Source organism: Melanotaenia boesemani, chromosome 1 (genome assembly GCF_017639745.1).
Source record: "Melanotaenia boesemani isolate fMelBoe1 chromosome 1, fMelBoe1.pri, whole genome shotgun sequence".
Lineage (NCBI taxonomy): Eukaryota > Metazoa > Chordata > Actinopteri > Atheriniformes > Melanotaeniidae > Melanotaenia > Melanotaenia boesemani.
This window is the reverse complement of record NC_055682.1, coordinates 11,867,050-11,883,093: the sequence shown is the minus strand read 5'-3', so window position 1 is coordinate 11,883,093 and position 16,044 is coordinate 11,867,050. Positions and strand designations below refer to the sequence as shown.

Genomic DNA, 16,044 nt, shown 5'->3' with positions numbered 1-16,044 from the left:
AAAACTAAAGGAGCCACAATGAATCTACTTGTGAGAAGAAAAAGCATAGTTCATGCAGAAAGGTCAGCAGATTTAATAATCTTTACTTCAGTGCAGTTAACTGTGGTAGTGCTGCCCTGTCATATGTAAATGTTTTTTTTTAATTTTCTAGTAAAAAAAAAGAACAAAAATAAATAAATAAAAAATAAATCTAAATCCTCTTCAGCTGAAGCTCATTAGCAGAGACGCTACTGAAGTTACAAAAAAGTCCTGTTTGTGAGAAAAAACGTTTTCAGAGATTTGCTCTGTGCAACATTATGGCATCCAGCTACCTATTACGACTGTGCGGTTATGGGGAAAATGATAATCCCGATTATTTTGATTGAAATTAAGATCGATTATTTAACACGATTAGAGGGGGGGTTGCTGTCAGCGTGACATTTGAAACGTTGCCTGTGGTAATACAGATAGCCACCAGGTTCCCATAGCTATTGTTTGTCCTGCAGCTATGTTCTGCCCGGTGAGATCTGGAAAAAAAAATAGAGCCTGGAGACATTTCGTTTTCATGTTGAAATCCGCATCAATAAAATGTACGTCATTGTATGACATTTATGTACGGCTCTATGATGTGTCTTGACCACATGTCCGTAGTGGTGGCAAAACATTTTACTGCAGTCACGTCCTTCAAAACACCCTCACCAAAGTCATCATACAGGGCAGGGAGAGACACTCCACTAACATGGAGACCAGATGGCAGTGATACCGTTTGTCCAAAGTGTTGATGAGGTTCTTAATTTAACATTTTTCTATTTTCTTGTGTTGCATTGCAAGCCCCCATGTGCACGTCTATGTGAACAAGCACAACATTTCACATGAAATATCGCCTGTCGCTTGAATGGAGGAGGGCAGCAATTTTTGCTTCATCGTGCAAGTTCCATAGAAAATGATGGAGAAGGAGAGATGTCACCTCCCATAACTGGAGAGGTGTTGGCAACTTGAGCTGAATAAAACCAAAGTGGTAGGGGCTGTGGGAGGAGTCTGCACAAGAGCGCTGCAATGCCAGTGGTGCTCGATTTGCAACTGAAAACAGCACAAGAGGAAACTGCGAAGGACAAAAATAATCAGATCATTTCATTTTTACGATTGTTGCAAACTCAGAGAGTAATTGTGATTAAAAAATCGATTTATCGCCCAGCCCTACTACCTATACAATCCAGCCTGAGAACATACTTTAAATGCATCCATATTAAAGGAACAAGATTCTTCTTTAATAAACATTAACGGTAGATGACAGATTTTCTTAAAGGGGTCCTATTATGCTATTTCAACTTTTCTGAGCTTTCTACAGTGAGTGATAAGTGAGTGGTGCAGTTTTTTATTTAATCATATAAACACATGTTTGATTTTTCCAGTGTGTCTCTACATTCAGTTTCCATGGCACTGAAAACAAGACTTTAGGGTCGGTAAAACGAGAAATTTGCCACCAGGCTTTTGCTGAAAGGAAGGTCTGTTCCTACAATCAAGGACTGCGTTTCCAATCCTGACCCACAAGCTGTAAGTAAAACTGAATAAGTATTCTGTTTTGTTTTGATAGTATGTGAGCAGCAGTCGAACTTACTCACACTTACAGTCACACTTACTTTACCTGATCGCTACCAGCAGGTAACACACGTGTTGACCAGAAAGTTAGTGATCAGCACTGTAGATGAAAATGCTACAAATGTCCCAGCTGATTAGCCATGTGAAACAATAGATGTACATGGGGGAAGGCCAGAAAATTTTAAGGTTTTCTTTTTTTTTTTTTAAGTTTCTTTTAGCTGTTTATAAATTTCTTAATTGTCTTGGGCCTTCTTATTTATCGGACTGGCATTTCTTACATTTATGAACCCTCATGAACCCAGAGATCCTTTGGCAGTTGTTCCCAAAGTCGGAACCAAAACTTGTGGTGAGGCCTCGTTCCACCACTATGGGTATTGACTGTGGAACAGCCTACCAGAGAACCTCAGGACTGCAGAGACTGCTGCTGTTTTTAAAGGCATATTTTACTATTTATTTTAAATGCCACCTATTTATGTGGTTCTCAGTTTTACTGTTTTGTTTTAGCCAAGTACACACTTATCATTTTCCTGAACTCCTTTATCTGTATTTTTATTCTTGTCACTCTTATCAGTTCTTATTGTTTATAAAAGTTTATTTAATCTTGTTTTTTACTTTTTAACTCCAGTGTTTTCCTGGGATCCTCCACACTGGTAGCTCTACCTGCTTGGTCTGCAGTGTTACCATGGTGACTGTCCTTGTTTGGGTGACTGGGGGTCCTGCACTGCTGCCCTGTGGCTGTGGTGTGGACCCCAGCCGGCCCTGACCTGGGTGGTTCCTGTGGTGGTGCCCTCTGTGGTCATGGGTGTGACTGGACCCCCGAGATATTGTTTCCTCACAGCAGTGTCGAGCCACACGTTTTCATTCTATTGATACTTTTATACTTAAATTCAGTTGAGACAGTAATTAGGGACAGGCGTTCATGTTTGTACTGAATGGGGTATGGGCGGGTGGGGGGAGTGCACATGCGCTTTGTTTGTATGTCTAAGTGCGTGTGTGAGATTGTGTACGAAAAAGACTACTATGAGGTGTGTTTTAATTTCCTGTAATATACTCTGATGTATGAAGGCTTTTAAATTTTGTTTTTAATATATATAATTTGCTTTTATTATGTAAAGCACTTTGTGTTGCCTTGTGTCACTTCTAGTCACTTCTTCACTGCAAATATGTCATTTTTTCACAAAAATTTGGAATTTTATTATTATTATTTTCAGAGTATGTCTGGGATTCGAAGTGGCCAGGACACAAAAATTCACAAACATTTCATGCCAAACTGGACCTCCAAATACTGTGTGTGTTGCATCACAGCATTCTGTGACAAAGAAGTCAGTAAGCACCCAGTGCTCAAACCTGACATTCACATCTGCAGTAACACAAAGCCCATGTATACAGCAAAGGTATGACTATAGAACGTTAAAGAACTTGAATATTACTTGAATATAATTTTTTTTTCCAGCAACCTGTAAACAACTATATTTTGTTTATCAAGAACCCAGGCTAATGCTGTGACTGGCAGTGTTGGTACAGAGGCAAAGTAACAGGAACCTTGGGAACAATTCTCATTGACTCCATTCAAGCCATTCATATCAGGAATAAGACCAGCAAAAACGCTGTGTATTAAGTTGGAGGAGGAAGAAGACGACAACAGTGCCAACACCACATTTCTTTCGTTCAAATGGAAAAGGTATATATAAGAATATTTATATATAAGAATATGGCATGATTTACCAGGTGATTTTTCTTTTTAAGAAAATTTAGAAGTGTTTTCAGGGTCTGATTCGAGCTCAAACATGTTCGGTATGTTTTGTGTTGACATTGTTTACTGAGTATTTAATAATAATAATAATAATGGATTAGATTTATATAGCGCTTTTCAAGGCACCCAAAGCGCTTTACATTGTGTGAATCCATTATTCATCCACTCCTCACTCATACCTGGTGATGGTAAGCTACGTGTGTAGCCACAGCTGCCCTGGGGCAAGCTGACGGAAATGTGGCTGCCAGTCTGCGCCTACGGCCTCTCCGACCATCACCGAACATTCATCCACACATTCATACACCAGCGATGCCAACACTGGAGGCAAGGAGGGTTAAGTGTCTTGCCCAAGGACACAACGACAGATAACTGCGGGAGCGGGAATCGAACCGCCGACCTTCCGATCATTGGACGACCTGCTCTACCGCCTGAGCCACTGCCGCCCCTTCTGTTTGTTTACAAGTTCTGCTGATGTTTCTATGACGAAAATAGCTGATTTGCACCTCCCAACAACTACTCTCAGCAGTCAACCAATTAGAGGCAGAGGCTGATCTAAAAAAAAAAAGGGGTTTGTGAAAAATGCTGTATTGATTCCTGCCCTTGTGGACTCACATTTTAAAATAAATTAGCCTGAAATGAACATAATAGAGCCACTTTAAAGTCTAGCAAACTCTTTCTTCTGTCGTTTGATAACCCGACAGTTTTATTGTTTTAGGAGTGGCATATTATGGGATGCTTACTCTCTTACATACACAGACTGTTCTGCCTCTGATCATCTCCTTTGTCAGCTCAAACACACATCAGCTCTTTTGCTTCTCTAGTTTTACACGTGATACTCATGCACAATGAAGGCAATTCAGTACTGTAAACAGAACAGTCAGCTGATGCTAGTAACTTATACCGTTATTATAGACCTACACTTACTTTTTGTACCGGTAAATATTTGTAGTGGCACTATTTGTCCTAGTGCACAAAACTTCTTTGGTGTCAACCATTATGGGGCAAGTACTAGTTAAATACTAGTTCTCAATACCCACCCCAAAGTAAATAATTACTTTGAGGTGGGGTTACATTTATTATGGTTGTGTTACATTTATCTATTGAGGTAGATTTTATGTAAATAAACTGAGGAATTGGGGCTTTTCTGTGCCCAAGTAATCCCACTTTGTTTACCATTTAGGCAACTAATGTATTGAAGTACATGTACTGAACCAGACATAGCTACAAGCTGATTTCAATGTAATCCCTAGGTGTAGACAAAGATACGCGATCAACTATGTGAAAACTACCCAGGAAAAACAGGAGCTGATGATGCAAGTGCATTGGTTGTAGCTAACACTGCTGGGACATCTTTTGAGCTTAGTTATAAAATTAAGAAAAAAAAATTCTCCAGAGCTTAGCATGTCTAACAAATCCAATAAAGACTTAACAGGTCTCTCGGGCCAAGGTTGCACCTCCTGCCCCAAAAGAAGGAAAACTTCATTTGCAAGCCTAATCAACTGTGAAAGTCAGAGGGGCATAGCAAGGGAGGGTCGTGGAAGGATAATTTTGTTCAGGGATGATGAGACAGCTTTTGAGCCTGGCAGGTTTGCAATATTGGAGGGTGTCGGGTTGTAAAGATGGCTATTAAAACAATTATCTAAGACAGCCTTTATCCACATTGGGTAGTAAAAGTAAAAGTCTCTTATGAGAGTGAATGCAAAATGGTATCCCTGGGACTTTTAACTACACTTCCATGGATTAAGAGCCTCAATTATCAAACTGGCTGGAAACAGCTTTCTCACAGATAGAATACCATTTGTAGGCTTAAATTACAATTTTAGTCAACCATGTTTTCTGCTACCTTGACAAAAGAATCCAGATAAAAAAAATCTAGTACAACAAATGTTTTTAGTTTTTTCTGAAAAAGCTCCCACAAGGACATTAATATGTTTGAGCTCCTACATATATCAGGAGCCACTAATGTTTTAAGTCAGTCTTATGTTCATTTGACAAACATTTAAAACAACCAGTAAAGAAATAGAATTGCAACTATCAAGTGTTTTCTCTGTCAGTTGCTGTGTTCAATCATTACTTCTGAGAGAAGTTTTTTATTTTTTATTTTTAAATTCTTTTTATTACCAACTTGACGACTGCTTCTGTAAATACACAGCATTTCAAATGTGGCTACATTTTCCTGTTGCATTAGGAAAAGAATGATGCCAGTCACAAGACAAATTAGTAAGCCAGGGAATAAACCACAGAAGTTTAAAAAAAAAAGTAAATAAAACTTAATGCAACATGCGAGTTCTCATGCGTAGAGGCCACCTCCATTTTTGATTGTTTAAAGCTGCTCCTTGTAGAAAAAAAATTTAAAACATCAAAATTCAACTAAAGATGAAAATATAAGTCGAAAAACCAATACCAATGTCTTTATATAAAAATGCCAGTGTACTATGTTTATGATATATACGACTTGGGTACCTCTCTTCTTACCCTGATGCGCTCATCACTCTCGAACAGGGTAAATCTGAACTCATTAGACCACATGTCCTTCCTCCACTGCTCCAGAGTCGTCATAGTTCCTAGCAAACTGAAGCTTTTTTCTCTGGTTAGCCTCCCTGATTAGTGGTTTTCTTATGGCTACACAGCTGTTCAGTCCCAATCCATTGAGTTCCCTTCACATTGTGCATGTGAAAAAGTTCTTACTTTCACAATTAAACACAATCCTTAGTTCTGTCTTTTTTCTTTGATTTGATTTTACCAAATGTTTAAGTTGATGGTTCCCAACCTGGGGTCTGAAACCCCCAAGGGGGTCCCCCAAAGAGCACAGGGGGTCTCTGAGACTTTGAACATTAAGAGTGATTAATGTCCACACATGTCCGTAGTTTAAGAAAGAAATGTCAAGCTATATGTTAATTTATTTAACATAATTTAACTTTGGCCTCATGAAAGGACAGGACTCAGCCAGAATATATTATTTATGGTGAGAATTTCACTTTTGAAGTATGGTTTCAACACAAGGCGGGGCAGGGGTCCGTGGCTTTTTAATATATGCATGAAGGGGGTCCCTGTGGAAAATAGGTTGGGAACCACTGGTTTAAGTGGCCGCCATTCAGAATTTTTATTTAATCAAATCTCTTTCTCGAAGATGATGGTTGCCCCAGTATCCTCCCAGTTTTGTAATAAAGCGTTGGACAATTCTTAACCCAATTTTAGTAGGTTCTGCATCTCCTTAGATGTTTTCTCTGCTTAATGCATGCCAATAATTTGACCCTTCTTAAACAGACAAACATCTTTTGCATGACCACTGCATGTGTCGCTTCACATGGTTGTTTAGGAAATGAGAAGCTATTCATTGCATCATTTGGGGTTAAATAACTTAGCTGAAAGATAATCGCCCATACAGTAATTATCAAATAGGAGGTTCGTACCTATTTGCTTAGTTAAATCCAGGTGGTAATTTTTTGTTTTTAGCCAGGCAGTGTTTGTGAAAATGGCTACAGTTTAATAGTTTTTAGTATTTTTCAATTTTCTAAAAGGTTTTTCAATTAAATTTTCTATTGACTAATAATTTGACTTAGGGGTGTTTTGAGCAGTTACTCAAATTGTTGAGCAAATGCAGCATTTCAAACATGGACACTCACCCTTATCCCTTAAGTGTGAGTAGTGATGTTAGTGTAAGTGTAATTTGCAGATTAATTTCAAAGTTGAGTCACGTTCCAGGTTGAGAATCAATGGATTTTATGTAAATATTCACAAGGGTGTGTTCATTCATCTATTATGGCGATTTGAACTGATCACTACTTTTTAACAGTCCTTACACATTGCTTTAATTGTGTCTACACACTCTTTTGGGAAGAGAAATGCCCAATATTGTCACACAATGAAAAGAAATGAGAAAAAGCTAAGTGGCTCTTTGGTTTATTTGGTCTGATATTTTTGTCTGTTTAGATTTAGATAATTGTATATGGATAGAGACAACACACCAATAGATGGTATCATTGCACCATATGTCTCCCTAAAAAGGTAGCTTTTTTTGTTGTTTGTCCTTTCAGGGACACCGTAGTTCAAAACTCTTAGTGTGAAAGATGCCATATTTTCTTTAGACCATTCTCTCTACCCTGAAGGTAAGCAGTATTTACAGCGGTCTGCACAAGGTCATAGAGATATATCCAAAATAAGACTACCCAAACACTTAATTTGTTCATTTTATGTTTGGTAAGATAATATCTTATAATTCGGAGGACTTTGAATGGTGTGTGAAAAGCCAGAAAATCATCTGTAATGTTGTGAACTGCTGTGTTAAGTTCCACTGTGGTGAAAATGGCACCAGGAGGAACAATGCTACTTTACATTGTAGTTTTTGATGCTACACAGCAAAATGGATGTTAATAATGCTGTATAGTCAGTTAGTGATAAATTTTATTTTTGAAGGTGCACATTTGAGTTATTTTATGTTACATTACTTTATGCTTGTTTTTGGAATGAGAGAGATCATTCTCACTATCCCGAAGGTGTACTGTACACAGCAGAGCAGTTCATGGAAGAATAAACCGCCATCAAAGTCTCAGCCACAAGTCTGAATCCTTTGTCTATCTTTTTACACAACACCCCTGCCTTCACCCTATAAAACACAATACAGAGACCAAGGGGTTGCAGAGCCATTCTGAGGTAGTGGACATCCAGTTGGTGACATATATATTATGCACTTTTTGATACTAACTCTATATACTTTATACTCTATACTAATTTTATACTTTTTTTATATTAACCTGCATAAGTGTTTTGCTAGTTTTTTTCCCCCTGCATTACATCTATGGCAAGCTGAAGCTGCCTAAAGCACATATGATGGCTAATCAGAGAAAATGGTTTCAAGACTCTACAGCTAAAGTGATATGAGAATCATTTGCATAATTCAGACTTAAAATAGCTAATATTTTAAAGATAAACTCAGTTGAAAGTCTATACAACCTTGACCTTAAATTTACAGCTAAAGAAAGACTTTCGGGACCAGAAAAGGGAGCTGGGACGCAGCGGCAACGGGCGACCAAAAACCAATCTGCACTTTGAGATTTTAAATTCTATTCTCAGACAACAGCCAGCTAACCAAACTACCGGGGCCTTAAACTCTACTGCAGCTGAGTCTGTCCTTTTGCCCATGGTGGACGACTCTGCGGTGGAAGCTCCAAATCCCACTGAACCCGGTAAGTGTTGCGGTATTTAATGGTGTTTGCACAACCGCTGTGTATGAAGAGAAATGACCTGTAAATGACCTGATTTAAGATATGTTTCGGATTGTGGGAAGCGTGGTTTATGCTAACACGCTAACAATAGCCAAACAAGCATGTCATGTGACCTATGTTTACCACTATCTACAGGAATCAGCTCAGTCTTTCGGCAATGTAACTGTGCCTCTTACGTTATATACTCTGGGTTCACCACTAGGCCTGTCGCGATAAGCAATAAGTCAATTAATTGAACGATAAGAAAATAAGAGCACGATAAGTTTGCCGGCCGCGATAATTTTTTTTCGTCCCCCCTTTACCATAGACTGTGTATGACAATAGGTTTCACTATGGAGTATTTCGACTAAACGCTCTGGTTTCTTGCGGAGTGATCTCTCTAGTGTCACACTTGACTGCAGCATGTTGCAGCACGAGCCGGTAAGCCGCATTTGTTTTGCACGGCTGCCAACACGCAATGGCCGTGAGACTTGCGTATTTAAGTGGCTTCTCACGCTCTCGTGCTAAACCTCCGATTCTCATGCTGAAATATGTAAATAATAGATGCAAGCATCTCCTCTTTTATTGTTTCGCTGCTTCCCACATGTAAGCAGAACACACACATTCTAGCTTACGACGTCAGTACAAAGCCCCCACTTCCTGGTCTACCGTAATAACCCCTGTAATCCGCAGGCACATTACGCAAATAGAATCAGCCTATATACTACCGTATATGACAAAATACACATTAAGAGCAATGCCGGCTAATCGAGAGGTTTGGGAGGATTCCCAGTGGGCCGCATAACTTTTGGGCCGGTGTCCCGGCGTATGTGAATGTGGTATCCCAGCTAACTGCTGGGTTGTAGTTACTTATAAGGCCAACAGAGGGCAGAATGACTTTGTTTCACAAGCAGTAGATTTTGAAGAGCAGAAGAAGAACACGGGTTTTTGTTCGATGTAAAGTGCTGAAGTTTGGTTCGTCATTAAAACCGGCATGCTTGTCTACTTGTCTGGAGTTTATTTGAAGATGCAACAGTGAAAAAGGCGCTTTTATTTATTTAGTTTATTGACCTTTGAAAATGTGTACTTGCATTATTACGGCACATGTCACTATATTAGTTGAGAATGGTCTCAAAATGACACATTAGCGCTCTGCGCAATATTATCGTTTATCGCGATAATTTCTGAGAAAATTTATCGTACAGCTAAATTTGTTATCGTGACAGGCCTATTCACCACAAACTAAGCTTTTTTTGTTTGTTTGTTTACAAAGAAAGAGAGATGGAAGAATAGGTTTGGAATAAAAAGAAAAACAGACAGCACTTCCGAACCTAATAAGACAGAGAAGAGAGATGAGAGTAACTGATCAGCCACCAAAATCCAAGATAAGGAAGTATAACGACAGAGATCTTGCTCTTGGATTTACAGTTAATACGGTGGGAGGTGATGAAAGACCTGTGTGTGTGTTATGGCTAAAAACACTGGCAGCAGACAGTATGAAGCCCAATAAATTAAACCAACATCTGGAGACATTATATCCCAGTCACATCAGACCTCTTGAGTTTTTTCAGAAAAAAACTTGACGATTACCACAAACAGGAAATTCACCTCAAAAGGACAGCGTCAACTAACAGTAAAGCACAACCAGCCTCATATTAGGTTGTGTACAGAATTGCTTAGTGTAAGAAGCTACACACAATTGCTGAAGAGCTCATACTTCCAGCTGCATTAGATATGGTGTCAACTATGACAGATGATAAATGTGCTGCAAAACTGAAGGCTATCTCCCTGTCCAATGACACAGTTACAAGACATATATGACATTTCTAATGATTTCATCAACTCACAGAAAAACTGAAAGAAACCCGTTTTTCTTTGCAAATGGACCAGGCTACACACAGCAATAAAGGTTGTCTGCTTATTGCTTATGTTTGCTTTGTGACATCAGACTCACTAAGTCAGGATTTGCTCTTCTGCAAGTATATTGCAAACAGGGCAACAGCTCTGGAGGTATTTAACCTTATAGATGGAAACTTAACAGAACAAGGGTTGAAATGGGAGAATTGCGTAGGTGTCTTTTGCACGGATGGAGCAAAGACCATGGCAGGGAAAAAGACGTGTCTGCAAGCTCTAATCAAGAAGGTCTCACAAAACGCAGTGGACACACTGCGTTATACACAGAAGAGCTTGCAGCAAGACATATGAGCCCTGAATCAAACGAGGTGACGACTGACGTCATTAGCGTTGTTAATTTCATCAAAACAAGACCCCTGAAAACACGGATGTGAGGGTGTGGAACACACAGCTGTGTTATTTCACAGCAAGGCTCGGTGGGTCTCGCAGGGTAAAGTGTTGTCACGAGTGTTTGAGCTCTGTGAAGAAATTAGTGTTTCGAGTGTTTCTTGAGGAGGAGCGCATGAATGTAGTTGCAGCCAAGTTTGCTGATAAGCACTTCATGATGAAACTGGCCTATCTCAGCGACATATTTGGAAAACTGAATGACTTACATCTCCAGCTACAAGGCAGAGACCAGCACCTTCCACACCTGGCAGATAAGATCAGCTCCTTCACTAGAAAGCTGAAGATGTGGGACAAACGCCTTCAAAGAGGAAATGTGACTCTTTTGAGAATCCAAATGAATATTGCTGAAACCAAGGATTTGATGCAGTGATTATGTGTCTAAAAAAGCACATCTCTTCCCTGAAGAGATTCTTTCAGAAATACTTTCCAGACAGCAGTGGTCAGTATGCCCTCACTGGACAGAGAACTGAGTATTTTGCTTCCCTTTGCCACTTCCTACCTCTGTGTGTTTGGCTTTTCTGCTGTTGCCTCTCTGAAAACAAAATACAGGTCTAAGCTCAACATTGAGCATGAATTTAGAGTAGCAGTTACAAACCTGCTGCCCCGTTTTGAAAAGATGTGCAGTAAAAAGCCAGGCTCATTGCAGCCACTAATACTAATGATAGTTACACACACACACAGAAAAAAAACATGAGCCACAAATTAAACGAGGTGCTCACTTTTTGTTACCAAATACCTGCATTTTTTGTAAGGACTGAATTTTTCACAAATTAAATGACATGCTCATTTTTTGTTAACAAACACCTGCATTTTTTGTAAGGACTGAATGTTTTTTTTATTGTTTTAAGTATATCCTAAGCAACCTGAGCCCATACATCTTGTATTTATTATTTATTTATAGAATGATTTTTCCCTAGTGTGACTGGATTTCTCATTGTTTTGAAAAGGTTCACAATTGTGATACTCAGACTCAAGCTGCTAATGTTTAGGTGTTCTTTTACATGGGTCGCACTTTGTGTTCTTTGAAAACAGGTTAATTGGGCTCATTAAAACTGTAATACAGAGTTGTCATAAATGTTTGCTATCTTCTAATGCACAGATTGAACTTTATTGTCATAGTTCTGAAATGTAATAATTTCACATATTATTTCTTAAAAAAAAAAAAAAAAAAAAAAAAAAGCTTTGGCTAATGGAGCAATAATGGAGCAACGGACAAAAACTCCCTAAAATGGTTGGCAAAGCACTTTTTTAAGTTTCATTAGAAAGAAAAAAAAAACTAATGTGGGATGTTATTGCTTAGTCTATTTTGGAGGTATCTGGCATTAATTCAGTGATGTGTGCACAAATGTTGGCACCGTTTTACTACAATGTATGGATGCTTTGTTTTTTTTCTTTTTTCAATAAAAGTTAAACATGACCCATTTTTTATTGTCTTATTGGGGGGGGCAGGGAATTTTTCCTTAGCCATAGGAGGGCATAATGGAAAAATTTGAGAACCACTGGTTTAGACAAGCATGCTATTTATGTAGCCGGTGGCAATAAAAAAAAATAATAAAGTTGACTCAATTACAGACTATTGACTGAACAAGTGAACAAAGGAGACCAGTAGTGAGCAATAAATAAATAAATAAGTGTGAATCCTTCTGCTTGTAAGCAGTCTACAAGGGGTGTTTATTAACTTGGACTACATACAACAGAAAGCTAACAAACAACACAGTGGCTGCTTTATGGACTGGCCCTGGTGCTTACTAGTCAGACATGGATGAGAAAAAAACCTACATTAATGGATTAAACATGTGGCCAACCCACAATTGAAATGCATTTAATGTTTCAGGAAAGAACAGAAGACGTCACTTCAGAGATGACCATGAACCAACCAAGTGACCAAGCAGAGCAGCTCCCTGTAGAGTGTTTCAGCTTCTTAAAAAGCTTGTTCAGAGCTACCAGCCCTTAATCTTAAGCTACATCCGTAATACAAAATTTGTATTAGACACACTTTCTCAAAGGCTTGTTTCTCTGAAAAGAAGAAAGTGAGGTGGATAATAATTCCAAACCACAAGTGCTGTCTGCATGCCTGAGGGCAACTGAGGCCACTTTCTTTTGTTGGTCATAGTGGTCGGTATTTAGTCACAGAGAGGGGTCTAACGAGTATGTGGGGGGAGGGCTCCAAAGTATGCAAACATAAGCTGTCTGCGTGTTGCCTTTGAAGCAGGCTGTAGTTAGTAGGGATGGGAAGATTAACCGATATGAATCGATACGCGGTCGTGCGCGTGCACGATGCGAGTGCATCGGTAGAGCAGCAGAGGATGAATGAAACTTTTGAAGCAAATCTAGATGCATCGGTTTTTGCGAGATGCATCGGTTTTTCTGAGATACGGCTTATTCTTTTAATACAGAATGTGTTTATTTATTAACAAGTGTTGTCAACCTGTTTTAGCGCATAATTTAAACGACCTACATAAAGTAGGCCTAAGCAACGGACTTGCGGATGTTTACACTACAACTCATGGGGGCTGCGCGGATGAAGCCAGTGATGCGCCCACAGGTAGTTGTCAGGAAGCGCGAATTAGCAAAACAAACATGTCGGACGCCAAGATCATTTATCCTCCACTTAGTTTCAAGTCCAAAGTTTGGGAACACTATGGATTTTACAAGAAAGAAGGACGACTTGACAAGACAGCTGCAATTTGTAAAATGTGCCGCGCATCTGTAAAATACACGGGCAGTACGACTAATCTGATATCTCACTTGAAGCGGCGCCACGGTGTTGTTGTGGAAGCGTCTGCCAGTGTCCCTGCATCCCCTTCCTCCAGCTCGGATCCCCCTGTAGCTACGAGCTCCAGAAGCGGTGAGAAAAGTATTGAAAATTTTTTCCATGCCCCGCTTGCCACCAGTTCCGCGCGCTCTATGGCAATAACTGATGCTATTGCATTGTTCATCTGCAAAGATATTCAACCTTATAGTGTCACGGAGAACGAAGGTTTTAAACACCTCCTCCATGTCTTGGAGCCTCGTTATAAGATTCCTAACCGAAAGCTATTCTCCGAGAAACAGATTCCTGCCCTGTACGACAAGGTCAGAAGAGAGCTCGAGGAGTCTCTGCAAAAAGCCCAAAGAGTTGCTTTAACAGTGGACGGCTGGACATCATGCGCTACAGCATCATATGTAACGGTCACAGCACACTACATAGATGACAAGTGGGTTCTCAAAAACCAAGTTCTGCAGACCAGAGTGTTTAGCGAGGCTCACACAGGGAGTAATCTAACCGTGTTACTTCAGGATGTTTGCCGCGAGTGGAAAATCGAAGAGAAGAATCCTGCGTTAGTCACAGATAATGCCAGAAACATGATCTTGGCTGGTGCTGGTGCCAAGATGGACCCTCACGTAAGATGCATCGCCCACACATTGAACTTGGCGTCTCAAAAAGCTTTTAAGGTGGACAGTGTCTCTGAGATGGTGTTGAAAGTTAGGAAGCTTGTCTCCTTTTTTCACAAAAGCCCCAAGGCAACTGAAGTTCTGCGTGAAATACAAACCCAGTTACACCTGCCCAACCACAAGCTCGTTCATGACGTTTCCACCAGATGGAACAGTACGCTCGACATGCTGGAGCGTTTCTGGGAGCAGCAGCCTGCTGTGCTGAACACCCTGCTGTCCAGGAAGATAAACAAGCGTGAGGCTGTGGCCAGTTTGACAGAAGATGACATGACACTGATCCCAGAGATCATCAAGTTAATGTCACCTCTGAAAGTGGCAACCACACTCCTCAGTGAGGAAAAAAAACCCACCATCTCCATCATCTCTCCAATCCAAGCCAAGCTGCAGAAACAATTCCAACCAGATGACAGTGATCTTGAGGTTATTTCCCAAATGAAAGAGAGATTCCGGCAGGACTTTGATGGTCGTTATACATATCTTGAAGGCACTCTCCACTGTGCCTCAGCACTTGACCCACGATTTAAAGACCTGGCTTTTCTAAACGACAGTGATGCCAAGGACATGGTATTCATGAAAATAACAACAGAGGTGGTACAGATGAATGGGGAGGTAAGAACATTTAAAGTAAGATCATTTTTGCAGTTTAGAACTAATAATATATGAATATGCATTATTTTAAATGTTTATGCATTTTTTTATTTAATTTATGCTTACCTTACTTTGTTGTTTACACTATACTTATTTAATTGACTGCTGCTGTAACACTGAATATCCCTTTGGGATTAATAAAGTACTTTATATGTCTTATCTATCTATTTTTAAGGAAGAGGCCAGTGACACAGCAATGCCGAATGAAGACCAGGCAACAGGCATATTGGAAGAGGACCAGACAGCTGAAACAGAAGGTGACAAAAGCCCTTCCAAAGAGGACAAAACAGGTTGGTTTAAATGGGGACAATGCCAAAAATGTACAAGTATGCAGTGAAGATGCAATATAGTCAAGTAATTTTCAGATTGTAAATGAAAGGAATATTTTTAGCACAACTGATGAGCCTCTCCTCTGCCCTCTTCTGTAGATGATGCCCCTCCAAAGAAAAAGACTGCCATGGACCAGATGTTTGGAGATTTCCTGAGTGCAAGACCACCAGCAAAGACCATCAGGGAAAAAGCTAAGGATGAAATCTTAAAATACAGAGAGAGGGACACTTTAGGTTTGGATGGGGATGTATTGCAGTGGTGGAGACTGCAAGTAGATCTTCCACTACTGTCAGCTTTAGCAAAAAGATATCTGTCCATTCCAGCAACAAGCGTACCAGCTGAAAGAGTTTTCAGCACAGCTGGAGACATAGTTACAGCTCAGCGTAGCTTGCTTCACCCTGATCATGTGGATCAGTTGATATTTCTGAAGAAAAACCTGTAACTGAAGATGACTGACCCATGTGCACTATTCCAAAAGACCACAAGGTGTCCTCCTGTTTGTTTGTTTTTTTTTATTTTTTATTAGCCTGTTGTTTACAGTGTTATTGATGTTTAAAAGTCAAAGCAGCATAATGCTGCTAGTTCAAGACATTAAGTTTTGAATATTCAGTGACAAAATATATCTTTGTAAAACTTGTTTTTTCAGAGTTGAAAAGTGAAATCACAGTTATTGTGCAACTGTAAGCCTTCTTTCTAAAGAGTGCAAATACATATATATTTTAGTATATATTGCACTCATACATTGTTTTTCTTGGAAATACTTAAATATGTGCCATGTGTTTTAAAATGGCCTAA

The 16,044-nt window shown here is 39.6% G+C and overlaps 2 protein-coding genes across 3 annotated transcripts in view; one reads left to right on the top strand and one right to left on the bottom strand.

The window, feature by feature from the left end:
- glceb (glucuronic acid epimerase b) overlaps positions 1 to 16,044 on the bottom strand; it is a 67,317-nt gene that overhangs the window by 45,166 nt on the left and 6,107 nt on the right. The gene's annotated exons all lie outside the window — the stretch shown is intronic.
- On the top strand, positions 13,398 to 15,691 carry LOC121641876 (E3 SUMO-protein ligase ZBED1-like). The gene is made up of 3 exons (XM_041988226.1): positions 13,398 to 14,880; positions 15,095 to 15,209; positions 15,348 to 15,691. Exons 1-3 carry the CDS (start codon positions 13,417 to 13,419, stop codon positions 15,689 to 15,691), a joined length of 1,923 nt encoding a protein of 640 aa, XP_041844160.1. The 5' UTR covers positions 13,398 to 13,416.

Excerpts from the sequence above, each read along its gene's own strand:
- LOC121641876 (XM_041988226.1), top strand. The coding sequence starts at position 13,417 with ATGTCGGACGCCAAGATCATTTATCCTCCACTTAGTTTCAAGTCCAAA. Across the intron at positions 14,881-15,094 it reads TGGTACAGATGAATGGGGAG|GAAGAGGCCAGTGACACAGC; the intron begins GTAAGAACATTT and ends TCTATTTTTAAG. Across the intron at positions 15,210-15,347 it reads TTCCAAAGAGGACAAAACAG|ATGATGCCCCTCCAAAGAAA; the intron begins GTTGGTTTAAAT and ends CCTCTTCTGTAG.